The sequence below is a fragment of the Diceros bicornis genome, chromosome X (assembly GCF_020826845.1).
Source record: "Diceros bicornis minor isolate mBicDic1 chromosome X, mDicBic1.mat.cur, whole genome shotgun sequence".
Lineage (NCBI taxonomy): Eukaryota > Metazoa > Chordata > Mammalia > Perissodactyla > Rhinocerotidae > Diceros > Diceros bicornis.
Window position 1 is genome coordinate 115,015,922 of NC_080781.1, and position 26,533 is coordinate 115,042,454.

The 26,533-nt window shown below is 40.9% G+C and overlaps 1 protein-coding gene across 1 annotated transcript; it reads left to right on the forward strand.

Annotated features, from left to right (window-relative positions):
- Positions 1–16,763: 16,763 nt before the first annotated feature.
- On the forward strand, positions 16,764–18,572 carry LOC131401407 (putative testis-expressed protein 13C). The gene has a single exon (XM_058536676.1). The coding sequence runs from the start codon at positions 16,974–16,976 to the stop codon at positions 18,390–18,392; it is 1,419 nt and encodes a 472-aa protein (XP_058392659.1). The 5' UTR covers positions 16,764–16,973; the 3' UTR covers positions 18,393–18,572.
- Positions 18,573–26,533: the final 7,961 nt, after the last annotated feature.

The window sequence follows — 26,533 nt, forward strand, 5'->3', positions numbered from 1 at the left end:
TATAGACCAGTATTTCCCAGTCCTATCAGGTCATTATATTCATCTGGTACAATTATTAAAAATACAGATTCCCTGCCATCAGCTTACCTCCTGAATGATAGTTTCCAGAGGAGGGAGCCTGGTAATCTATATGTTTTGCATGTGACCCAGGTGATTCTGATGATCAGGCAATTTTAGAAAATATTGCTATAGACTCTTAATGTTCATGCAGGACGTATCCAGAGACTTTTGAAGATTCTCAATATTGCAAATACCACTATAATCACTACAATTTCCCACATAAAATTTCTATTTTGCTGGCTAAGAATCATCACTTTCTTAGATCTTCTTATTTTCTCTTTCTCTTCGTTTCTATCACCAACACTAGCAGTTGGATCTTTTGGGATGTTTTTTCATAAAGAAACAAAAGTTTTAACATTTTGAAGTGAGTTACTGAGCACATGAGGAGAAGGCAATCACAAAGACACAAATGCTAGGCATGCACTTCTCTGGGTAGACAAGTAGAAATTGGGATGTCTCACAGGTATAAATGCTGAGATTAATCTTATTTTTCATAAATTTATAATATGGTATTTGCTAAATGTTTGTTGAATAAAACTGTGGAAGAGTAAGTCCACAATACATTTGCCAAGTTGACAGTTAACATCATAGTCTTTTAGGCAGTGAAATGCTAAGTTGGAGGTTGTAAAACAATGGAAAAGTCATTCTCCATGAGAACACTCTAACTTTCTGTAATGCAAAGAGGTAAATTCAACCAGGGACTCTTTTAACATTTCCCTGACTCAAACAAATTGGAAGATGGAGCTGATGATTTAGCACAACGATAACAACTAAAAACAAGGTCCCTACTCTCATGGAGCTTCTATCTTGGTTAGGGGGTGGGAGAAGTCAACACAGACAACAAACAAATAAATAAGGAATAAAGAATAAAATATGCATGGCAAGTGCTATAAAGAAAATAAAACAGGTGGATGTGATAAAGTGTCCTTGGGTGCCTGGAGAGGCTACTCTAGACAGATTCATAGCTCCTTTCTATAGATATAACTGATAAACTAGGAACCCATTAGCCTATAATTTGGGTTGTTTCCCTCAAATGCATGCTGTGTACCACACTCTCACTCATCACTTTCCTGCTCACTCACCTTTAAAAGTCATATCTACTTTCTTTTTTTTTTTTTTTTGTGAGGGCATCACTAACCTAAGAAATGGACAGACATAAAAGGCATTTCTTATGTTTTTATCATAGCACTCACCCATAGGACCATTTGTAACGTGGTCTGGATTGATACCAAATGGATTACTATCACTCATAGGTTTATTTGCCCTACTGACATACAACTATAGGAGCAGGGATAGGAATATATGACTGCATCCTAATTTTCCTGTCAACTTAAAATGCAATCTGAGAAGTGTAATGCAATATTTTTAGCTCTCTGACAAAGAATATTGAGAGGAAAACAACAGAAGCAAGACCACAGAGGTAGATTAGGAAATAACTCTCCTGGGAAATATAATACACTAAGTTTGCCACTACAAATATGAATAATGATGATCTAAATAGGTAGATCAAAAGCAATAGTATTCTATTAGAGCCATCTAAAATTAATTGCTAATTCTCATTAGCTATAGAAGATCAATTCTTGAAGTAGAACATCAAGGAGGAGTGTTGCTTTAGTGGAATGTTGGCAGTTACTGTAGCATGTAACCAAACTTTTTTTTAATGACACTATTTGTAATTTCAATTATTTTCTAGGGCTTTCAGACAATGAGAAACATTACAAATGGCAACATATATCTGATTCTCCCTGAAATTATAGTGATTATCTTGATCAGTCTAGGTCAAGTAGGTGAACTTGTGGCTGCATGAATCATGACATAGAGTTGTCACCTGGGCTGACTGTATCTTTTGGGGGATATCCCATTCCAGGATATGCTTCTCAGCTGTGTAGGTCAGATGCTCAATTTGGTCAGGTACTCAAATGTTACCAATTTCTCAGAGACTAGCTTGTACTAGTTTAATTCAAAAGGGATCAATATCTAAAATCTGAGTGCTGGTTTATTTGTTTACAGTGATAAGCATAACTGTCAAGCAGACTGCAACAATTAAGTTGATGATCAGGGAGTTCCCTCCATACTTGTAAGTTATACTGGAAGTTCAAATATTATCAGGAGATGATAGGTGAACGTGTAATGAGAACAACCAGAATTGGTTGGATGATTTTCGTAGAATTTTGTCATGGAACTCTCATGGTCTGATGCCTCTGTCTCCACTACAGGGATAGATCTGGCTAGGGGACTGGAATGTTCCCATCCATTGGGTAGAACACCCTCTACACTGGACAGGTTTTAACGCCAATTTAAATTTCTACTCTGATTCCTGCTTTCCTGTTTCAAATTGTAGATTCCTCTTCATTTGACTCATTAAAAAAAATACGTTTAGGCTACCTAATAGCTTATAGGCAAGCTTTGTTCTTGCTTTTGGATTGAAAGACATTTTCTCTTTTAATGTGAGTTTTGTGCATGTATTATCACATCTATCACATGTTGATTTTTAGTCTGGACCTCAGAGATCTGGGGAAAGGTGTCATTGCAGGCAGTAGAGTGTAATATTAGAAGCATGGGTTTTGTACTCAGACCAATCAAAGTATTAGTTCTGGCTTCCACATACACTAGCTGTGGGTCCTTGTAAAAGTTATTTAGCTTTCTTAAGCTCCAATTTACTTATATAAAAAACAGAGGTAATACTGTTTCTTAACTCACATGGCTTCAGTGATGACTGCATATGATAAAGCACACAAAGTATGCATAGCACCTAGCACAGAGTACGTACTAAAAAATTATCTATTATTTATTATTGTATAAAAAGTCCAGAAAAGAAAGTTTTTATTAGCACCATTATTATTGTTTATAACGTAAATATTGCAAAAGGCTATTGAAAAGATCATCAGTGAACAACTTTAGTTTTAGTTTAAAAGGAATCACTTCTACCTTCACTTAATATGCAATAATGATTAGTGCCAATTTGGAAATTAGAGCTGTGATATTGATAATTGCTCCTTTTACACCTGAATGCTTTTTTATATAGCTAGCAAAACAGTGCTGCTACTTATAATATTTATTCAACACTTGGCAAGTTGAACTGGTCCAAGCATAAAAATGTTTCTATTTTCAGGGAAAGCTGTTATCTCTCTGGTTATCTATATAGAGAGCTATACAAACACACTGAATGTGGATTTTTAATATTTCAGGGTAATGCTAGAATTTTCCATTTTATTTTTCTATTACTGACCTAAAAAGATATGATTATTATATATAAAATAAGTTACCCTCTTAGTTATATCTTCTTAATATGTGTATTCGTTTTTCTTTATATTCCAAGTCTAGTCCTAATTCTACTCTCCAACAACTCTACTGTTTCTACTTTTGTATACAGAATATGTTTTGTTTCTGATCAGAGGCATATAATGCCTTCAGCACCCAGAAGGCAACATAGATCCTGGAAATATCACAAATGCCAGTACACACATGGTGCCTCCTTGGTGGTATCAGATGTGTAGCTCTAGCAAAGAGCATCCATGGAAATACCTGAAATGTAGAAGGCAGGTAGGTGGGGGACCAGATGCCAGCTTCTAAAAACATAATGGAATAAGAGCACAAAAGGCAGTTGTCGTATGAATTGAGCAATATAATTCAACTGGAATATGGAAGAACAGGGTGACTTCGTACAAATCTTGGCCAAGTAGTCAATTGGTATATAATAGAGAAACATCTTTTGTCAATTTCAGGTTTGTTTTTCCCTTCACTGTCCTCATCGAAATTCTACCCATTGTTCAAATCCCAGATAAAGTCCCTCCTTCTGTGTGAAGACTTCTTTAATAGTAATAAGGATGATATGATGAAAGTGACAATTACTTTATATAATTATATATATTACTTTATATATTTTATATATATATCACTTTATATATATACCTCCTTAATTTATCCTTGCGACAACTCTGAGGAAGTGTATTCTCAGAAATAGTAAAAACTTTGGCAAGCCATTTGTCCAAAATAGGATTGATGACTTTAGGACTTATGGAGAATAAAGTGCCAATGGAAGATCCAGGTGAAGGTTTCTAGGAAGTTGTTAGTTAAGTAAATCTGAAGTTTGGGACACAGCGCAGGACTGAATGTAAAGTTTTGGGAGTCTTTAGCTATTAATGGTGGTAGTCGAGAACAAGAGAATAGATGGGATCATACAGAGAGTGTGTCTGGAATGAGGGAGAGTGACTAGAAAAAAACAAGAGTTCTGAGGAAAAAACTCGGGGAGACACAAGTATTTCATAGGTGAATGAAAGAATAGCAGGCAGCAAAAGGAAACTAAGAAGGAGCAGCCAGAAAGACAGGAGAAAAATCAACAGAGTTTGGTGTTACAGAAGAAAAGAGAGGATTGAATTTCAAAAGGGGAGTGGTCAACAGAGTCAAAGGGTACAGAAAGGTCAAGTTAGAAGAAACTTGGATTATTAGAGGAGAAAGAGTCACTGGTGGTGCCCTTAGAATATTTTCCGTAGTTTTATGGGTGGAAATTAAGGTACAGCAAATGTCGATGAGAACATTATACAGCATGGAAGAGGCTTGAACATGCTCATACCATGACAGGGAAGGAGCAAGTAGAGAGGAAGAGGCTGAAATAGAGAAGAGAGTGGAGAAATTATGACTGGATTGAACTCCCTGAGGAGATAGGAGAGGCTGGGATCTAAATCACAGGTGAAGGATTTAGCTTTTAAGTTGAGAAGAGAAAATTCTTCTGTGAGAGCAAGCAAGGCTTGAACTATACAAAAGGCTTGAGGACAGTATGGAAACTGAGATGAATAAGAGAAGGAGCTGAGCAAAGAGCAGCTCCCTTTCCCCCAGTCCATAATGGAAAATCCCTCTACACGACTTGTGGTGTCCTCTGGAAGCCCCCAGAAACATCTGAGATCCAACATCTTCACTATAATTCACCTCTCCCATACATATTCACAAACATTGTCTCATCATCCATCAGAGTACTTCAGTTTGGAGTGCTAAAGTCTGAAATGTCCTTCCCTTCTCTTCATTGAATCAGGTCACTCACCCTTATTGTGGCTTCCTGTCCTTGGAAGTTCCCTATTTTCCCAGAACATCTTGGTCTAGCTTCCCTTTCCTCCTTATCCACTCAACCATCACAGTGGTTCTCTTTCCAGTGGCCCACGCCAGCCTTCATCAATGGTTTGAACCTTGTAATCTCTCATAGCTGCAAGGCTGTCCCTTTACTCAGGTACAGGGTACACAACTGAGCTTGGGTAGGGGCAGAAAAATTTTTCCTTTTTCCCTTCCAGGTTCTTTGGCTGGTCTAGTAATTACGTTGACATAGGTATATTAACAGGAGAAAAACAAATTCAATATCATCGTATATACGGAGCCCCTTAAAAATATGAGACTCAAAGAAATGACCAAAGCATGTAGCTTTTATACATTTTACACAAAGAAATAATAAATTTGTGAAAAAAATGACAAGAGAAAGAGGTTTAGGTTTGGGGTAGTAAATTAGTGAAGAAGTAACAAGGTTTATTATACAGCCTTCTTGGCCTTAAATTCCCTATTTCTGGTGATAACCCTGTGTCTACCCTCCTGGTAGAGGGAGGGTACCTTTCGCATGGGAGATTTATTTCCTGATTTCAGGGGCACTAAGGAGGGTCAGAGTGTCCTTCTTTTTTTTTTTTTTTTTTTTGGCTGAGGAAGATTCACCCTGAGCCAACATCTGTGCTAATCTTCCTCTATTTTGTATGTGGGTTGCTGCCACAGCATGATTGCTGATAAGTGGTGTAGGTCTGCACCTGGGAACCGAACCTGGGCCACCAAAGCAGTGTGCACCAAACTTAACCACTAGGCCATGGGGCCGGCCCCAGAGTGTCCTTCTTGAACCAACTGTTTCTTAAGTAACTTTAATTCAAAATAAGCATATGCAAGGTGGCATATTTCGGCATGGGATATTCTGTTCTCCTTCAGCCCCACCTTTGAAACTTCCAAGGAGTTTCACAATTCAGAAGCTGAGTTGGTAAACTGCTCCATTACTTAACTGAACTTGTCTCTTAGTTTTTAAAATAGGTCAGTTCAGTTAAACAGTTGTGTCTCATTTTGGGAGGTAGTGTTGCAGGTGGGCTCCCAAAGCTAGGCCTATATGGTGCAACTATTTGCACCAGGAATTTAATAAGAGGCATTTCTATGGAAATGAAGAAAATTAATGGTTAATGGTTAGAGCAGACTATAAACTCAGTGTGAATCCTGAGGGTAGCCAGTTGAGAAGATTTCTAGATGTTGGGCTCAAAGCATCTTCAGGTGGAGTGAGGGCATGCAGTGGCAATCTGACAGATTTTCCTGGTTTGCAGCTTATATGTCTCTGGTGATCTTTCTGAGTGGCTCACACAACCAAAGGCATGAAGATTGTCCATATATGAGCTGTTGTGATTTCTCTGAGGTTTATATCAAATTGTCCAGCTTTAGCTGGCATGGCTTTAGGAAAAGGGAAATGTTAGTTCTCATTGATTCCAAGCCAGAAGGGTGGGAGAAAAATTGGAAACATTAGTTCAGAGAGTTGTGGTCCGTTATTGGAGGAAACTAGAAGAATTCAGGATCTAGTCCAGTTTACAGGTAGATAACAAAACCATGAACACAATGAATGGGACTAAAATCTGATATCCACAAGGATGTATTATATATTTTACTGAAATATAATTTTTCTCTCTATAGTCTCCCCCATTTCTATCAGAGATAATCAAAGTTAGACTAATTTGTTTGCAAAATAAATCTAGTCTCATTAAACTTGGCTTGATTATTTTTGTAAGTGCAGCAAGAATAGTGGTTGACCATATAGGCTCTATTAAATCTGCTTTGCTAGAACTTTTCATAAGGAATCTTAGATTGAACTCTTAAAAACCTCTTGAGATTAGGAACCCAAACCAAGGACCCACCATCAGACTTCACTTGCAATATCTATAAATTTTGGTTAATTTTTCTCTTCTTGAGGTCCCCAAAATATCCTGAGTTTCCTAAGCCTGCCAGGAAGTGCCCTTCTTACTCACCTGGTAAGGCTGTCTGGTACCCTGTAAGCAAGGTACCAGGCTCTATTTCCAAGGGACTTTATTGGCTTCCCGAAGGCAACCTTAGTTCCTTAAAGCTGTCTGGCCATATCTGATTCTATGTACATCTCTCTCAAATATGACATTCCAGTCAAAGCCTTGGTAATATAACCAATGTTTCCAATTATGCCCTGTTATGAGGAGAACAGATTAATGTTGAACTTATGCAAATAACTATACTGCCATGAAAACAAGAAAACTAATTAAGAGTTTCTGAATTCTGGCAGAATCAGGTAGGGATAAAAAGTAATTGTTTCATCTTTTTCCACAAAGGTATACTTTACCACATTGCTGATAGCTTAAGAGAAAAGAGAAAAAGGTTTTCTTAAATCTGGAAAAACAAAACATTAAATAACCAATAATGTTTCAAACAAAAAGTCAAAAAAATAATAAGCGTCCTCCCCTCCCCCCTCACCAGTTCATTCAGTCCCATGTAATTAATTCTTGTTGATCTTGATCTATTGTTAGCAGTTTTATAAAGCCATCAGTTTCTCCATTAGAATTCTGAAAATTCTTACCCAGTTTAGTGGTATGATCTGAAAGTTATCAGAAATCTGTACTTGTTAGAGTCCTTTCCATGAGTCTCCTTGAAGATGAAGCACTTTTGCAGGAACATTTTTGCAAAAGCATCAGAGTAAAACAATAACTGTCTATAAATGGCAAAAGACTTAAAAATGGCCATGGTTAAAGATCTGATGAGACCTCACTATAATATAATCAGCAAGGAAATTTGCTTATTCTGTGACACACAACATTTTAAGATGACAACTGGAATTATGACTGATAGCATTACATATCAGATTTTTAGGAATTTTATACAATTTCTGTAATACTTATATTAATAAAAATACCAATACAAATATAACCTAAGAGAGTTAAACATCACTTCTTATTTGACAATGTTTCCTATGTAATTTAACATATCAAATAAGCCTAATTACTTTAACATCTCTCTTTTTATAAGGAGAGAATAAATCTTTAGAGATGTTCCAGGGACCCTCTGGAAAATCCCAAAGCTAGTTTGATGTCAAAAAGACTTCATTTAGAATTTTATTTTTGGGAAGTTTGTCAAAATTATCAAAAAATTTTAAAATACTTGATTTTTTTTTAAAGATTTTATTTATTTATTTTTCCCCCAAAGCCCCAGTAGATAGTTGTCTGTCATAGCTGCACATCCTTCTAGTTGCTGTATGTGGGACGCGGCTTCAGCATGGCCAGAGAAGCGGTGCGTCGGTGCGCGCCCGGGATCCGAACCCAGACCGCCAGCAGCGGAGCGTGCACACTTAACCACTAAGCCACGGGGCCGGCCCAAAATACTTGATTAAATAGAGTCACAGATCACTGTGAAACAATACTTAGTTATCCATTTAACTAAGTGACAATTGAAAGGCAGATACAGAAGGTTACACTGTTGTGAAAAAAACTTAGCTCTTTTAATATTGAGAAGACTCAGTTTTAAGTAATCAAAGACCTGATGAAGACAGCATGAACCACAGTAAATTATTTTGGTAAAATACAGAATCTTTGTTTTCTAGGCAGATTACTTAAAAGGTAAAGAAAAACCTTTCACAATTTCCTATCAGGAGCAGATCAATAATCCAAGAAACTTCTGTCCTTTTATCAGATGAAAGAAAATTAAATTTGAAACCTTTGTCCTTTTATCAGATGAAAGAAAATTAAGTTTTAATTTCACATAAGCATAAGTACACTATTGATATTAAAGCTTATATTTTTTTAAAAAAACCCTTATAATAAACTTATTCAATTTTAGCCAGCTTGACTACACAAAGATTTTTTTCCTTTCTCTCTTACCAACTTTCTATATCCATTTAGTTTGTGCTTTATTCTTTTTTTCTCATTCAGAAATAAGCAGATTCTCTAATTTAGACAAAATTACTCTTTTTTCTTTAACAAACACATCTCCAAACCTCATACTCATCATTTCTAGAAACATATGTCTTTTTTTATAGTATAATTTTCCAGTGTGGCACAAGACATGTTTACTGATGGATCCAAATATCTTTAGTTTGTCTGTAATAAGAATCCAAAAGTGGTTGAACCTATGTTCAGTAATTCATGTTTCAGTATTTTATCTTATTTGGAAGTGATCTAAATATTCAACAAATTTCCATCATTCAACTTAATTTATAAAAACTTTAAGGTTTCAAGTTACCAAAAAGATTTTGGAAACTATTTAAATAGACATATTATAAAATATAATTACTGTTGAAAACTTTACTTAAACTTTTTATCTCATTTACATCTATTTAAATGACTTGTTTTTAACCATCATATTTAGATTACTCATGAAAACTTTATGAGACATTAAAACAGCTAGCCATCATCTTAAGTTGTTTTTCTTGCTGACAAATTTTGTAACAGAGATAATATGAGCTTATTTGACTAATAAACCCAGGTAGAATAAAAGTTGCATGTCTGGGGCTGGCCCCGTGGTGTAGCAGTTAAGTGCACATGCTCCGCTGCTGGTGGCCCAGGTTTGGATCCCCGGTGCGCACCGACACACTGCTAGTCAGGCCATGCTGTGGTGGCATCCCACATAAAGTGGAGGAAGATCGGCACGGATGTTAGCTCAGGGTCAGTCTTCCTTAGCAAAAAGAGGAGGATTGGCCTGGATGTTAGGTCAGGGCTGATCTTCCTAACACACACACACACAAAAAAAGTTGCATGTCTGCATTATATTTAATGCTGATAGATCCGAAGATGTGCCTATTTTAATTAAACCAACATCTTAACTATCTTTTATTCATTGAAGATTATCTCAGATCATGTGAACTTAAGAAGCATTTGGGTTAGTTTCTATATTTCTGAGAACTTAGAAATATTTAATTGATAAGCACTTATTTTTCTTTAAGCCAATTAAACAGAGTCTTTTTTAACAAATTGATTTTGGCAATACCATCCAAGGTAGTAATGTATCACATATACATAACATGCATTTATATACATACATAAACATACAAACAGATGCAAACAGAGATGGTATAGCTTTCGTTCTAAAATTTTAGCCATGAAGCAGGTACAGTAATACAAAACCCATTAATTTATAAATAACAGTTGGATCTAAATTGTGTTTCTGGCAGTTGGAATAAGTTAAGTTTGCTCTCTCAGATGGCTAAAACTTTTTACTAATATTTGTGGAGAAAACTTTTAAGATTTGTATTTGTCTTTGACAAGTAATCTTATGGAGGCTACAGGCTAGAGTTTGGGTAAAGGAGCTTTTATAGCAGTTTGTATTTTAAAAATCCTCTTTTCCTTTAGTCTCAGGCAATCGTGGGTAGTGTTTTAGTTATCTCCCGGGGTGTTCACATTTCAAAGACACAGTAAAATTTACATCTTCAAGGGACAGAGAAAGAATATATGTTTTCCCCTAGGAGTTTTGGGGTATATTTCTCTATTATCAGAAGTCTAGGGTAATTACTATTTAAATTTTTACTTCTGTTTCTTAAGTGCAGGACAGTTCTGTTTCTAAAGTCCTGATCTTTTACAATATCCACAAGCACTTTGAGATGAATAGGGGAGGTTTGGGGATTGGTAAGGTTAGGTGGACTTTGAATTTCTTTTAGAGCTGTATTTCTGGGTTTGCAAAGACAGTTGTTTTTAAGTAATCAAAGAATTGGGTTGCAGCCTGAATGATATCAAGTGGCTGACCTGCCCATCCAACTACATTTTCTTCAATTCACTTCTTTATATCAGGGAGAAGATTTCCAACTAAGACAGAAATCAAAATATTTCTATGTTCTGAAGCTTCAGGGTTTAGTGCAGTATGCCTTTACAAAGTTTGTATGAAGTGTTTAACAAAGGCCTTCGAATGCTGTCCTTTTTTCTGAGTGTACAATTCAACCATGGACCAATTCACCTTAGAGAGAAAAGCCTCTACTATTGCTTCTATTAGCCCCTGAACATTTGCCTCCATCTGAGCCACTTCTTGGTCATTCTTAGGAGGCCTGGGAGAAATTCTGGTCATCTCTTTCCTCTGTAAGGTTGTTTTTTATGTGTTTTTTTTTGTTTTTTTGTTTTTTTTTTTTTACCAGGGAGCCATCTGGCTTATCTGCCAATTACAGGATAATCATGGTGAGAAGAACACCTCTCAGCAGCCAGTCAAGGTACCTGTGAGTGGGGATGTGAATGGTCATTAATCTTTCTAACATCTCTCTAAATTTAGTATGATCTAAAACCGGAGGTAAAGGGCTTTATAATTTAACAGATCTGGATACACCTGCAAAGGACATTGCATAGGAAGGCCTGAAGCTGGTAGAGCCTGAGTACAGAGCCCTGGAAAGTAGGAGGAGCTGTAAGGGACAGCAAAGTGAGCACTTCTGCCTGTCTTGGTGCTTCTGCTAAATTCACTTCCTGGCTTTTAGCATTCACATGAGTAACCAGTATACCTTGGACACCTGGAAATCAGGCTGGAGTGTTCTTGATAAATCTCATAGGGAAAGGGAAGTTGAAATAGACAGCTGGGTGTTTAAGGGATTTTCTGGGGAAGGTGGAGGAGTTTTGTGAGTTAAGGGAATTTGCTGAGGGGATGGGGCTGGATTTTAAGAAGAGGAATTTACGTTGGATTTAGACTTTAATTTTTGTTCCAAGTCTAATTTCTGTTCTTTCATCTTGTTACAGGAGTACCTAAGGCTAGCCATTATACTCCTTTGTATCCACTTTTTAACGTGGTCTTTCTGTAGGTACTAATAAGAAAATTGTTTAGGATGAGAGATCTCTAAAAACTTTTTCTTCAAATATAGAAGTTTTTCCAATTCAAAGGACTCATCCTCTGGCTATTGATAAATAGGATCTTATATTAATCTCAATAGTGACTCAAACCAATAAGCCTTTTTATGGCTTAACCATGGATGCGAGAGTTGTCCAAAAAGAGTGCAAAAGATGCAGCCCTCACAAGATCCAGAAAGTTCACTCCTTGAGTTAGGTTAAGAAAGGAAAAATCTTCTTTGTCACAGGCGATAAGAATGGTTTGGTGAAAACGGTGTCTCTGGTTTCCCATGAGAACGTGAGATGCTTCCAGTCACAGACCCACTAATCTGAGACACTGGACAGGTGCTACTGGAATGGGACTTTTCCAGCACTAACAAGACAACAAAGGTTGAGAAGACAAAGGTCCCTTATGGAATGGGACCCCTTATGACAAAATCCCCTGAGAGCTGGCACAGTTGGACAAAGAGATGCTTCTTGTGACTTTCTGTCTCAGATTCCCACCCTATTTCGCTGGCCACTAGATGCAAGCTGGTACTTGCACCTTCTGGCTGGCAGAGATCAGTGAGAATATTCCCAGTGGTCACATTGCCAAGCTCTCAGGACATAGAATAAGACGAAATAAAAACCTCATCTGGTTTTTACATAGGGAGCTCACAGCAAAGTTTGTCTAAACAGACGGCAGTCTGGTGAGAACCATGAACTCACCAGTTTGTGAGGCCGGCTTGACCAACAGGCTTATAGGACTTAGGCCTGCATTTTACCCTATGGTTTTCCTTGTTATGACAAATAACACAAAAGACAGAGACAAAAGAAAGCAATGACCATCTCTGGGAAAAAATAGATCAATAGAAAACAAGAGTACTCACAACAAATCTTTACCCGAGTTGCTATCCTCAAGGAACTAATTCACACAAATATTTTCTCCTGCTAAACTAAATTTAGAAAAAGAAAAGGACTCTCACCACTCTCAATTCTACCAGACCCTGCAGGCAGAGATCTGGGAGACTGACATGGTAAGAATCCTTACTTTCTTTTTTTTCTTTATTTTTCTTTTTTCCAGTTTTATTGAGAAATAATTGACATACATCACGGTATGAGTTTAAGGCATACAGCATGATGGTTTGATTACACATATTGTGAAATGATTAACACAATAGGTTCAGCTAACATCCATCTTCTCATATAGATACAATAAAAAGAAAAGAAAGAAAAAAGGAAAAACAATTTCTCCTTGTGATGAGAACTCATAAGATTTACTCTTTTAACTTTTCTACATATCATACAGCAGTATTAGCCATAGTCATCATGTTGTACATTATATCCCTAGTACTTACTTATCTTATAACTAGAAGTTTGTACCTTTTGACCACCATCCTTCAATTTCCCCTCCCTCCACTCTCCACCTCTTGTAACCACAAATCTGATCTCTTTTTTCATGAGTTTTTTTTAGATTCCACATACTAGTGAGGTCATACAGTACACTGGTCCCCTCCTTATCGGTGGTTTTGCTTGCTGTGATTTCAGTTACCCTAGGTCAACTGAGGTCTGAAAATATTAAATGGAAAATTCCAGAAATAAACAATTTATATGTTTTGAATTGCAAGCTGTTCTGAGTAGCGTGATGAAATCTTGCACCATCCCCTCTCCGTCCTGCCCAGGATGTGAATTATCCCTTTGTCCAGCATATACACAGTGTATACACTACCAGCTCATTAGTTACTCCATCTTGGTTATCAGATTGACTGTCGCAGTATCACAGTGCTTGTGTTCAGGTAACTCTTATTTTACTTAATAATGACCTCAAAGCACAAGAGTAGTGATGCTAGCAATTCGAATATGCCAAAGAGATGCCATAAAGTACTTTCTTTAAGTGAAAAATTGAAAGTTCTTGACTTAATAAAGAAAAAAAATCGTATGCTGAAGTTGCTAAAATCTATAGTAAGAACGAGTCTTCTAATTGTGAAATTGTGAAGAAAGAAAAAGAAATTCATGCTAGTTTTGCTGTCACACCTCAAACTACAAAAGTTATGGCCACAGTGCATGGTAAGTGTTTAGTTAAGATAGAAAAGACATTAAATTCATGGGCTGAAGCCATAAAATCAGAACAGAAAACGTGTTCTGATTGATGGCAACGTGTATAGGAAAAAACATAGTATATATAGGGTTCGATACTATCTGTGGTTTCAGGCATCCACTGGGGGGTCTTAGAACATATCCCTTGTGGATAAGAGGGGACCACCTTGTTTGTCTTTCTCTGTCTGATTTATTTTATTTAGTATAAAGCCTTCAAGGTCTGTCTATGTTGTCGTAAATGGTAGGATTTCCTTGTTTTTTTTTTTTATGGTTGAATAATATCCCATTGTATATATATACCACAACTTCTTTATCCATTCATCCATCAATGGACACTTAGGTTGTTCCCCTATCTTGGCTATTATAAATAACGCTGCTATGAACATGGGGGTGCCAATCCTTTTGAGTTAGTATTTTGTCTCCTTTGGATATATTCCCAGAAGTAGAATTGCTGGATCATATGGTTGTTCTATTTTTAATTTTTTGAGGATCCTCCATACTGTTTTCCATAATTCCCACCAAGAGCACACAAGGGTTCTCTTTTCTCCACATCCATGCCAGCATTTGTTATCTCTTGTCTTTTTGATGATGGCCATTCTAATAGGCATGAAGTGATACCTCACTGCAGTTTTAATTTGCATTTCCCTAATGACTAGTGATGTTGAGCATCTTTTCACGTACTTGTTGGTCTTTTGTATATGTTCTTTGGAGAAATGTCTATTCAGGTCCTTTGCCCATTTTTAAATTGGGTTGTTTTTTGCTATTGAGTTGTATGAGTTCTTTCTAAATTTTAGATATTAACTCCTTATCAGACATAGTTTGCAAATATTTTTTCCCATTCCGTAAGTTGTCTTTTCACTTTGTTGATGGTTTCTTTTGTTGTGCAGAAGCTTTTTAGCTTGATGTAGTCCCATTTGTTTTTTATTTTGTTGCTTATGCTTTAGGTGTCATATCCAAAAAATCATTGCCAAGACTCATGTCAAAGAGCTTTATTCCTAAGTTTTCTTCTAGGAGTTTCATGGTTTCAAGTCTTACATTTAAGTCTAATCCATTTTAAGTTAATTTTTGTGAGTGGTGTAAGATATGAGTCTAGTTCAATTACTTTACATGTGAATATTCAATTATCCCAGCACCATTTACTGAAACGACTGTCTTTTCTCCATTGTGCGTGCTTAGCTCTCTTGTCAAATATTAGTTGACCGTATATGCTAGGGTTTTTTTCTGGGCTATCAATTCTGTTTCATTGGCCTATTTGTCTGTTTTTATGCCAGTACCATACTGTTTTGATGACTATAGCTTTACAGTATAGCTTGAAACAGGAAGTGTCATGCCTCCTTCTTTTTTCTTCTTTCTCAGGATATCTTTGGCTATTCAGGGTCTTTTGTGGTCCCATATAAATTTTAGGAGTGTTTTTTCTACTGTAAAAATGCCATTGGAATCTTAATAGGGACACCTTAGAATTCTTACCTTCTGCTGGCTTTTTTTTTTTATAATTTTATTTATTTTTTTTTTCCCCAAAGTCCCAGTAGATAGCTGTATGTCAAGCTGCACATCCTTCTAGCCGCTGCACGTGGGATGCCACCCCAGCACCGCCGGACAAGCAGCGTGTCGGTGGGCGCCCGTGGACCGAACCGGGGCCTCCAGTAGCGGAGCGTGCGCACCCAATCTCCAAGCCGCGGGGCTGCCCCGGGGCGGCCCCCTGCTGGCTTTTGTTAGAGGTCCTAGCCATCTCTCAGCTGCAGCAGCCCTGGAGTGAGTAATGTCCAGCCAGTGGAGGGCCCCACATTGAGTGCCAAAACTGTAGCTGTGGAAACCTTTTTCTCTTCTTCCCTTCTAGGTTCTTTGGCTGGCCTAATAATTAAATTGACATAAGACAGATTAACAGGAGATAAATTTAATTTTGTACATATAGGAGCCCCATAAAAATATGAGATTCAAAGTGACCAAAGCAGGCGGCTTTTACACCTTTTAGACAAAGAAAGAATAACTGTGAAAAATTGACAGATAAAGAGGTTTGGATTTGGGGTAGTAAATTAGCGAAGAAATAACAAGGTTTATTTATACAGCCTTCTAGGCCCTAAATTCCCTATTTCTGGTGATAAGGATGCCTTCTACCTTCCTGGTATAGAGAGTGTATCTTTCATGTGGGAGATTTATTTCCTGCTTTAAGGGGAACAAAGGAGGGTCAGTGTCCTTCTTGTACCAGCTGTTTCTTACATAACTTTAATTCAAAATAATCAATAAGCCAAAGGGGCATATTTTGGGGTGGCATATTCTGCTCTCATTCACCTAGTTCCCACTGCTGCCCCAACATGCAACCTCATCGCCTTCCCCACAGCAGTAGTGCAAGCACAGCCTTCTCTCTCAACGCGGTCCTGCCCCTTTTCTGGGTTTTGATAGATTCCAGGCTTGTACTCTATTTACCTCCCTGAACCAGGGGTCCTGGGACCCCAGTCTCCTCCACTTCAACTCTCTTCCTCCCTCCCCCAGAATTTTTCTGACTTCCTCTGACTCCTCCTTAATTTTAGACCAGGCGTGTGTGTGTGTGTGTGTGTGTGTGTGTGTGTGTGTGTAACTTACCTCCTGGGTTAGTTGAGTGGCCACTATTAGCTATCTCCAATGGATCCACAGCACTCCCTCCCTGTTCCGGCTCACTGCAGTACCCAGCGCCGCCCTCTGGCCTGTTCGCCCTGTAGGGGGCGCTCTGCCTAGGAGGTCGGTCCCAGCAGGCCTTGTGGCGTGACTCAGAGGTCTTCTCTGTGACGTGTGACGCCGTCGTGTCGCCTCTGTGACGTGTGACGCCATCGCCCGGTAGGGGTTGGTGTGGTGAGGGACTCGGTCTTACTCTTTGCGAGGAAAACGAGGGCGTGAGGAAGGAAAGAGGCGGAGGAGGCGGCCGGGACTGGGCTAGGACTGAAGGAGGACCGAGCGGGCGGTGAGGGGCGGAACTGGTGGCGGCAGCAGCCTTTACCCGGCGCGGCACGGGCCGCGTCGCCTGTGAGGCGCTCGGCTGACTAGGCCGCAGCGGCCATGGCCGTGAACTATGGGGACCACGCCAGCGGCTTCCGCCACAAGGAGGTGATCAAGTTCATCAACAATGAAGTCCTCATGAACGGGGGCAGCCCAGATTTCTACATGGGCCTCCGCTCCCGGTCCTGGAATGAGGTAGAGAACCGGCTTCAGATGGTTGTGGCCGACCCGCAGGTGCCGCGGGCCATCAAAAAGGCCTGCGCCTGGAGCGCGCTGGCCTTGAGCGTGCGTGTGGCCGCGAGGCAGCAGGAGCAGCAGGCGTACCGGGTCCGGCAGCTGCAGGAGCAGGTAGAGGAGCGCGAGGCGGCTTCCTGGGCTCTGGCTTCCCAGCTGCAGCAGCTGAGCAAGGAGCGCGAAGAGGTAGCTGTGCAGCTACGATGCACGCTGGCCTCTGTGCAGCAAGCGATGGCTGAGCGTGATGCGTTGCGCGGGGAACTGCTCCAGGGAGAGAGGTCGGTCCAGACAGACCCATTGCCTCAGGAGATCACGGGAGCCGAACAGCCTGGGGCTGCGACATGGCCCGTAGATGTGGGAATGCAGAGCATGCGGCTTTCAGAGGCCCAGATGGCAGACCCGGCAGCTGTGCCTTACATGCCAGGATCCTCGAGCCCCTGGGCACAGGCTATGCAACCCCCTCTGCTAATGCCAGTGCCGTATCCATCCCCATTCCATGCGCCATTCCCAGTGGGATTCCCATACTCATCACCTGTACCACCCTCAGTAGTCCCGGAAGCAGAAGCAGCAGCGGCAGCAACAGCAACAGCAGCAATTGCACCTCAGATGCCTCCTCCGGGGCTCTACCCACCTGGCCTGTGGGTTGCAGTGGGGGCCCAGGGTGAGACGGCCCCACTGTGTGACCAGAGGTGCTATGGCCAGGAGGAATATTCTGAGAACCTCCAGGGGGCATGTTCCCTGGGGGACAGCAGAAGCCACAGCCAAGAGGAAGGTCCTGTGTGTCCCCAGGGGATGACCTCCCTAGGGGACATCAGGAGCCACAACCCAGAAGATGTGGAGAGGCCTCAGGGGACAGCCCCCTTGGGAGACAGCAGAAGTAACAGCCAGAAGGAATGTCCAGTGATGCCCCAGAAATATCCCCTGGGGAACAACAAGAGCCACAGCCAAGAAGAAGGTCCAGAGAGGCCCAAGCTGACATCCCCCCTGGAGGGCAGCAGGAGCCATGATGTGAAGAAAAGCCCCAAAAAGCAGCAGCCTCAGGGGCAGAAGGCCAAGCAACCTAAAGAGAAAAAAGCCTCCGAATCCCAACACCAGAGGAAGCCTGCCTCACACTACAGTCCAAAGAATTGGGACTGTCCATGGTGTAAAGCAAAGAATTTTTCATGGCGCAAGGCCTGCTATAAATGCAAGAAAGCCTCTATGGCAGTTGAAAGTGAAGGCCTGGACCCAGGACAAACTCACTAACTTCAGGAAGGTAAGTAAGAATGGAAACACTCCAAACAAAAACCAGTTTTCTGAGACCCCCCTTTCTGATCAAAAAGTAACTCATTTACTTCACAGAAAATTTGAAACCAAAATTATGATATAAAAAAATCAAATTAAAAAATCCATTATCCTATTACCCAGATTAATTGCTTTTTATTATTGTGAATACACACACACAAATATAACACACACACAACTATATATGTATATATATTCTTATACATTTATTTTAACAAAGATAGACTACTTTTGAGTAGCACACTTACTTCTGAAGTAGGGATTTCTCCTAATTGCACTTGAGTTCACAGGTGGTGGATTCTGGCTGACCGATGCTGATTGGTTGACACCTTGGAGAAGCTGAAGGCATGAAGACTCTTTTATCTTTTTCACTCTTTTTTGTTTTCTTATTAACCTCTTTTTTCCTGAAAATGCCATGTCTTTGGCTGGGAACAGCCATGTGCTTTTAGAGTTATAAGCTATATTGAATTTTAGGTGCACTGCTTTCCCTTGAAAATGCTGTTGTTCCTTTTAAACTACAGTGTTCATCTTTGCTTCTTGTTTTTGTTTTGTTTCAGTTCTATAGATGAGGGCCTGTGTTTGTGTTTCTGAGCCCCACAGAACTAATTTGTTGCTGAAGAAGCTGAGTCTGTCCCGTTAGAAGATCTCCCAACAGCCTAAAGAAACCACACCTCCCTTCTGACTGACCTGCACCTCAGTGAGACCCGCCACTGGCTGGAGCTGAGAAGAGTGAGAAGTCAGGGAAGAAGAGATGCTTTGGCATGCATTAGGGGGAAAAGGAAGGCAAAATAATTTTGTTAGAATTTAATTTCTCTGTTGGGACAAGGAATTACTTTGAAAGAGTTGCGGGGGCGGGGGGTTTGGAGTGTTAAATTCTATAGATGATAGCAAATTTGATGGATTTCATTTAATTCATTAAACAAATGGTTGTTGATTGCCTAGTGAATGTTAGGAGCTAGAACTATATGGTATTATCTGGTGCACACATCATAAATTTTTTTGATGAGTTTGGTTAGATGACAGTAGAGAGCCTGATTTGGGATACAGAATAGATCAGAGGTGACTCCTTTGCCTTGCATACAGTATGGCCTTTGGGTAAACCCAAGTGAAATAACATCTAGTTATTTTTGCAGTTCTGGGGGGCAACATCAAAAAGACTTTCATGAAAGGACTTGAGTGACTGAACTGCTCATCTCATTGGTCCAAGGTGAGACAAATGAGCAGTGGCAAATATTGAGAAAGTAGCCTCACGAAAGTGCAGGCAGGACTTTTCTGATACTCTGCTGATTTCCTCCCTTGAGAGGGACAGCTATTTTCCTGGTTGCTTGAAAGACCACTGGATGACTCTGTCTTCCTCTATTTTGTATGTGGGTTGCTGCTGCAGCATGGCCACTGATGAGTGGTATAGGTAGGTCCGTGCCTGGGATCTGAACCCGTGAACCTGGGTCACTGAAATGGAGCATGCCGAACTTAACCACTAGGCCACGGGGCCGGCCGCTGGATGACTCTCTTAAAGGACAGTGCCTGGGGGAATGTTGGCTACACACTTGAGCACTCAGTCTGGAAAGGGACTTGGCCTCCATCCCAAGTCCCTTTCCAATCAAGAGTGGATGAAGAACAAAATGGATTCCAAGGACTGACATCTTGCTTCTCTTGGGAAGACTAATTGGATTGAAGACAGAACTGGACTGTGACAAGCACTCTTGAGAATGCCCCTGAGCCCATTCTCTTCCACTTGGTGTGTTCTCTGCGGTCTCTCTGCCCCCCTGAGGCAGCTATTGCAAGCAAGGAGGGAGCCAGTGTAAAGCCCAGGGGGTGGGAAGTTAGATCAGCCTCCAATCTGAACAGAAGATGTCCTAGAGTTTCCCCCATGAGATCTGCCCAGCTCACCAAGCTCAACCTTTGTCAATGTTTTTCTGATCCTAATTAGTAATAAAGTGTGCACTTGCCTGCTGTGTCTTCTGTGTAGTATCTCGGGGCAGGTTTGTTTAGAGGTGGCAGCTTAAATCTACATCTTACCTCCATCCCACTGAGGTCAAGGAAAGTTCAATCTCATTCACTGTTGAAGGGCCCCTCCTCTCCCTGCAGTTATCCAAGAATGGGAGGCGGGGGAGGGCCTTCTACGGTGCCTTCAATCAATTGTGATTGTCTCTGGTACTCTCACTGTCCAAGTCCACGTGGTCCCCTGAAGGTGAGCATGTCTGCTTCTCCAGGGCCAGTGGAGGTTGGAGGTGTCAGCCAGTGCTGGAAGCCCTGATGCCTAGGGTCCAGCCTCCCTACATATACCATGCAGCCATTCCCCTCTGGGGCCCTGCCTTCTGCCTTCTCCCTGGGGTCCTGGCAGGGAGTAAGGAGTGCTTAGGTATCATAAGCAGTATTCTCCTTCCTTTCTCTCTGTTCTCTAAGGCACTCCTCTCTCCCTTAGCATAATTAGTCAAGATGATCAAGATTATAGAAAACCATATATAGGCTGGCAGCATAAACCTCCTCTGAGACAAGGGGGGATAAAGATCTGGACACTCTTGGAATGAGTATGGTGAGAGAAGGGGTGGACAACAAAATCGATCCTGTCATACCAGAAATCTCTCTTCTCTCAGAGATATGGCTAACAGTGAGGGCCTTGGTTATTTGGGATAGGGCTACTGGAAAAGAAGAGGGCTGTCGGGGGAACAAACACATAACTGTCTTGAGGGGGGAGGAAAGAAGATACTATAATATTTTGTAGATTCTAATGTTTCCTGTACATTTGGAAAGATGGGCATGTGCAGTTATTTTTTGTCCTGGGTCTAAATTTAGTGCCAGTGCAATAGAGGAAGAATACAAATGGTGGCGGAGGAAGAGGGGAAAGAATCAGGCCTGGCAGCAGCTGCTGCCATTACTGATGGTAGGGGGAGCCTGGTACTGCTGCCTTGCAGGCACTTATGAAGGTGGTGGTGATGGAAGAGGGATATGGGTATTTTTCTGAGCAAGAGAGTACAGGGGACGTGGGAAGAGGCCTTTTAGATCCTGTGGGAGCTTCAGAGAAAGAAAGGCAAAATTCTGTGTGGAAAAAGTGGAGGATCATAGCAATATTCTCCATTCCACCTCCTCATCCATTCTTCATACCCATTACTGGACCCTATGCAGGAGCAGTGCCTTCAAACTCCCATTCCCATTTCCACGGTTAATATACTCCCTTCCAATCCCACTAGAGAAAGCAGAATCAAAAGTGGCTAGAATAAGAGCACTTCTTGTGGGAGCATTTGCAGCTAGCATATCAGCAGGGGTGGAGTATGGAAAAAGTGCCTGTGGTAGGCAAGAGGAGGCAGCAGCCTCGGTGGCAGAAGGGACAGGAACAAAGGGCTCAGCATTCCTCAAGATCCCTTAGGGATGAGAGAATTGTGCCTGGTAAAGACCAGGGGACTGGAATGGTGACAGTGGTAAAAAAAAAAAAAAGGATTATTTCTGGGATAAAACCATGCTTCAAATGAGGGAGATGTCTGACCCTGGACAGGAGCTTTGTCTTCTTCTGGGGCCAGTCTTTTTTGATTTCAGAAATGTAAGAGAAAACCAAGGAGATCTGAAACAGAAGAAATAAATTTTCTGAGTAGTCTCTGATTATAAATGTAGCTTAATTTCACTTTATAAAAATAGAATACACAGAAAAAGAAAAAAAAGATTCAACCATAATCCCACCACTAGAGGTATCATCGTATTTTTATATATTTAATTCCATATATGTACACACACAGAGATAGGTATGATAGATTTTTTAAACATCTTATATGTAGAATTGTGCATAATATTTTATAGCCTTACTTTTTATTGTAAAAAAACATGACGTGAGATCTACCCTCTTAAGGAAATTGTAACTGTAAAATTTAACTACATTGTTAATTATAAGCACAATATTGTACAGCAGGTCTCGAGAACTTTTTCATCTTCCATGACTGAAACTTTATACCTACAGCTTTATTTTTAATTAATATATTAATTATTTTTCTTTTACACCTCGGTGCACCAGATGCTGGAGGCCCCTCGTCCCAGACTCCTCCGTAAGGTGTCTGGCTCACGCCACCTATCAAGCAAGCCCCAACCCTTGTCAGTGCCCCCGCCCAGAGTCACAGTGCAGTGGTGCCTCGTCCTAGGGCCCTGTGGCCCGTTGTGTGGTGACTAGGCTCTGGCCCAGAGGCTGCGCTGGGCAGGACTGCTCAAGGCCAGAGTGGGGAAGTGAACTGCGCATGCACAGCTGCAAGTCTGTAACTTTCCAGGAGGCCGAAGGCCCGGGGGCAGAGACTCAGGCTTCAGGTGCGGAACCGTGGGACTCCAATCCGATGTCTGCTAAGGTCCAAAGCTGAAGGAATCCTAATGCACCGTTCCATTGCACATCTTTAGGGCTAGTTCTTTCCGGTACTAGCAAGGCGTCTAGAATTCGTCCCAGGGAGCCATCGCTACCTGTACTGGAGCCTCTCCCCTGAAGCACAGCCTCAGAGCATTGCTCTCTTTCTGACCCCGCCCAAATGCCAGCACTGGGCGATGGGATAGCTGGCCCCTTCAGCCAAGCCCCTCCACCAGGAAATGTTCTCTGTCTCTCTCTTTTTTTTTTTTTTTGTGAGGAAGATCAGCCCTGAGCTAACATCCATGCCAATCCTCCTCTTTTTGCTGAGGAAGACTGGCCCCGAGCTAACATTTATTGCCAATCCTCCTCCTTTTTTTCCCTTTTTCTCCCCAAAGCCCCAGTAGATAGTTGTATGTCATAGTTGCACGTCCTTCTAGTTGCTGTATGTGGGACGCAGCCTCAGCATGGCCGGAGAAGCGGTGCATCGGTGCACGCCCGGGATCCGAACCTGGGCTGCCAGCAGCAGAGGGGGCACACTTAACTGCTAAGCCACTGGGCTGGCCCCCTGTTCTCCTCTTTTGAACACCGTGGGGGACCCCTGTGGGCTGGGGCCGGGGCCTGGTGAGGGTGGGTGGAGTGTGGGGTTTCCCAGGAAGGCAAACAGGGTGCAGTTGGAGCCCGAAGGGTCAACTTTGTAGCTTCCTGTGTGTATGGGAGTGTAAATGCTGATCCAATTGGAGGGGCAGGGAGAGGATGGCCTGGGACTTGCTGAATGTCAGGGGTGGCTCAGAGGATGGCGGAATAATGCCTGAGGCACTGCTGCGGCTACCACTCTTCCCAGAGGAAGCCAGATCTCCGAGATTTTGGGAGTTCTAGGAGGGCTGGCCAGGGAGTCCTGCTATGAGAAGCACCTGGGTGCCCCGGGGGCAGGAGACCACTCCTCCTAGACTTGCCTTTAAGGAGTCCTGTTCATGCTACCTATCAAGCAAATGCCAATTCTTGTCTAAGTCTCGCCCCCACGCCCCTCAGTCACAGTGAGGTGCCTTGTCCCAGGTGCCTGCAGCCAGGTATAGGGGACCTGGCTCTGCCCCAGAGGCTGCACAAGGGCCGGACCACCGAGGCCAGAATGGGTGAGTGAACTGCACGTGCAATATATTAACGTTAATTAATACTAATCTATGGACAGCATATACAAAATAGTAAGTGATAAAATATTCCCATGAGCTCTAAATACTAGAGGCTGGGGATGAATCACAACTATAAGAACTGAGCAGTGTGTGAGGTAAGCATGGAGAAACAGTAGACCATCTGACTAGAAAATAGGAAAACCCTAAAATACTCCACAAACCAAAATAATTAGTACTTTCTTACTAGAAAGTACTTACTAGAAAACACAGTAGACCAATTTGAGAAAAGCAAGTGGAACTAGAATGGGTGCAAGTGATATGTGGTAAGGTTGAAGGAATTGGATCATCTAGGCATTATGAACTCTCAAAACTGCTGCCAAAGCTCCCTTCTGGGACAAACCCACACTGGGAGGAGAGATGTCGTTCTGCTCCTTATTCTCTTTTTCCTTTATAATAACTTTGTTTGGAATTTTTCTTCTATCATTTTCTGTTACTCATTTTCAAATGAAATTAGTATTCCTGAACTTTTAGAAGGAGGCATGGTTCAGCAGAGCTTTTCTAACATCTCAGAGTTTAATCTCTTTTGGTGGTCTTCAAGAAGCAGCTTGCTTTCCTGCAGTTCTGGAGGCTAGAAGTCCAAAATCAAGGTATTAGCACAGTTGGGCTGTGAGGAATGTGAGGAAAGGGTCTATGCCAGGCCTCTCTCCTTAGCTTGTAGATGGCCATCTTCTACCAGTGCCTCTTCAAATCATCTTCCCTCTATGTGTGTCTCGGTCTCTGTGTCCATATCTCCCCTTTCTATAAAGGGACCAGTTATATTGGATTAGGGCCCACCGTAATGACCTCATCTTAACTAATTACATTTGTAATGACCCTATTTCCAAGTAAGGTCACATTCTTAGGTACTAGAGTTTAGGGCTTCATCATGTGAATTTTTAGGGGACACAATTAAACCCGTAAGACTCCTAAATATAGTTTTTTTCTACTTAGACATCTGGATTTAAGAACAATTAAGACTATCACAGCTCTTAGAACTCTTTTCTAGTATAGCGGGTAAACTAGATTCAAATCCTAGTACTGGCAATTGCTAACTGCATAATATTAAGCAAGTTGCTTATCATTTCTGTGCCTCAGTTTTCCCATCTATAAAATGAGAAAATAATATCTACTGAATAGGGATGTTGTGAGTATTAAATGAAGTAACATATGAAAACACACTTAGGCCAATACTAGCTTCAGTTTCTAAAACAATTTGTATGATTTTCTTTCCTTACGCAGAAGTAACAATGAAAGCCAACTGATCAGCATTAAACAGGGACTCTCTGAATAGTTACCAAATAAAATACAAGTGTATAGAATGTACAATTTTAAACTTTCTTACTAGTGAAAGACAAAGCTTCTCCTAATATTCATAATGGTTTTTAGAAAGAGTGTTTGTCTGGCTATTGGGAACATAGTGCTAAAGAAACAAAGTCTTGAGTTCTGTCTAGCGCAATTAGCTTCACTCATTATCTCCATGGTTTAACTAATTGAGTGAATCAGTTACAGATCAATTGGGTATAAATATCACCCATTGAATATACCAAAAGCTTTAAAAGATAAATCAACTTTTCAGTTTTTATAGTAATTTCATCTTTTGGTGCTCCTTGTTTTACAAAGAAGCAAAAGCATCCTTAATTTCTGAAGAAGAAAAAATGTAGCTAGAAACACATTAATTCGATTCTAGCAACTAAAATTTCAGTTGAATGCACCACAATTTCTTTATAATTACAAACATTGTGGTGTAGCTGGGCCACCATGCCTTTTTTTCTGACTGATCATCTTTCAATACTGTAATCATATTTTGAGGATCAGTCTGTAGCTAAACGAAGAATGATTTGTATTGTTTATGTAATAGAATTACTGTGTGAGTGTAGCAAATTGGAGCTTTTCATTACAAACATTATCGTAATTGATCATTTTAGCTATTGGTTAGGGTAACTTAAATGTAACCTGTAATTTCCACAACTTGAAATCAATGGAGTACATTTATTTTTAATTAAATGGATGCCAAAATAAAATCTAGGGAAAATGTGAAAATAAAAACAATAATTTAGTTTTAAGTACTGTATTAGTTACCTATTGCCATGTAACGAATTACCCAGAATTTAGCAGTTTAAAGCAGCATACATTTATTATCTCACAGTTTCTGTGGATCAGGAATCTGGATATGGTTTAGCTGGGTCTTCTGTTTCACGGTCTCTTACAAGGCTGTGGTTAGGGTGTCAGCCAGGGCTAAAGGCTCATATGAAGGTCCCACTGTGGAAGGATCCACTTCCAAGTTCACTTATTAGCAGATGTACTAGACAGAATAGTGGTTCCCTAAAGAATTCTAGGTCCTAATCCCTGGAACATATGAATATGTTATGTTACATGGCAAAGGGGAGTTAAAGTTGCAGATGGAGTTAAGGTTGTTAATCAGCTAACTTTAAAACAGGGAAATCATCTTGGATTATCTGGGTGAGCCCAATGTAATCACAAGAGGCATTAAAGGTGGAAGTTGGTGGCAGAAGAAGAATTTGTGCGAGAGTGATGCAATGTAAGAAAGACTCAGCTGGCCATTGCTAGCTTGAAGAGGGAAAGGGTGGTGTGGAAGCCAAGGAATGTGGCTAGCCGTT

Excerpts from the sequence above, each read along its gene's own strand:
- LOC131401407 (XM_058536676.1), top strand. The coding sequence starts at position 16,974 with ATGGCCGTGAACTATGGGGACCACGCCAGCGGCTTCCGCCACAAGGAG.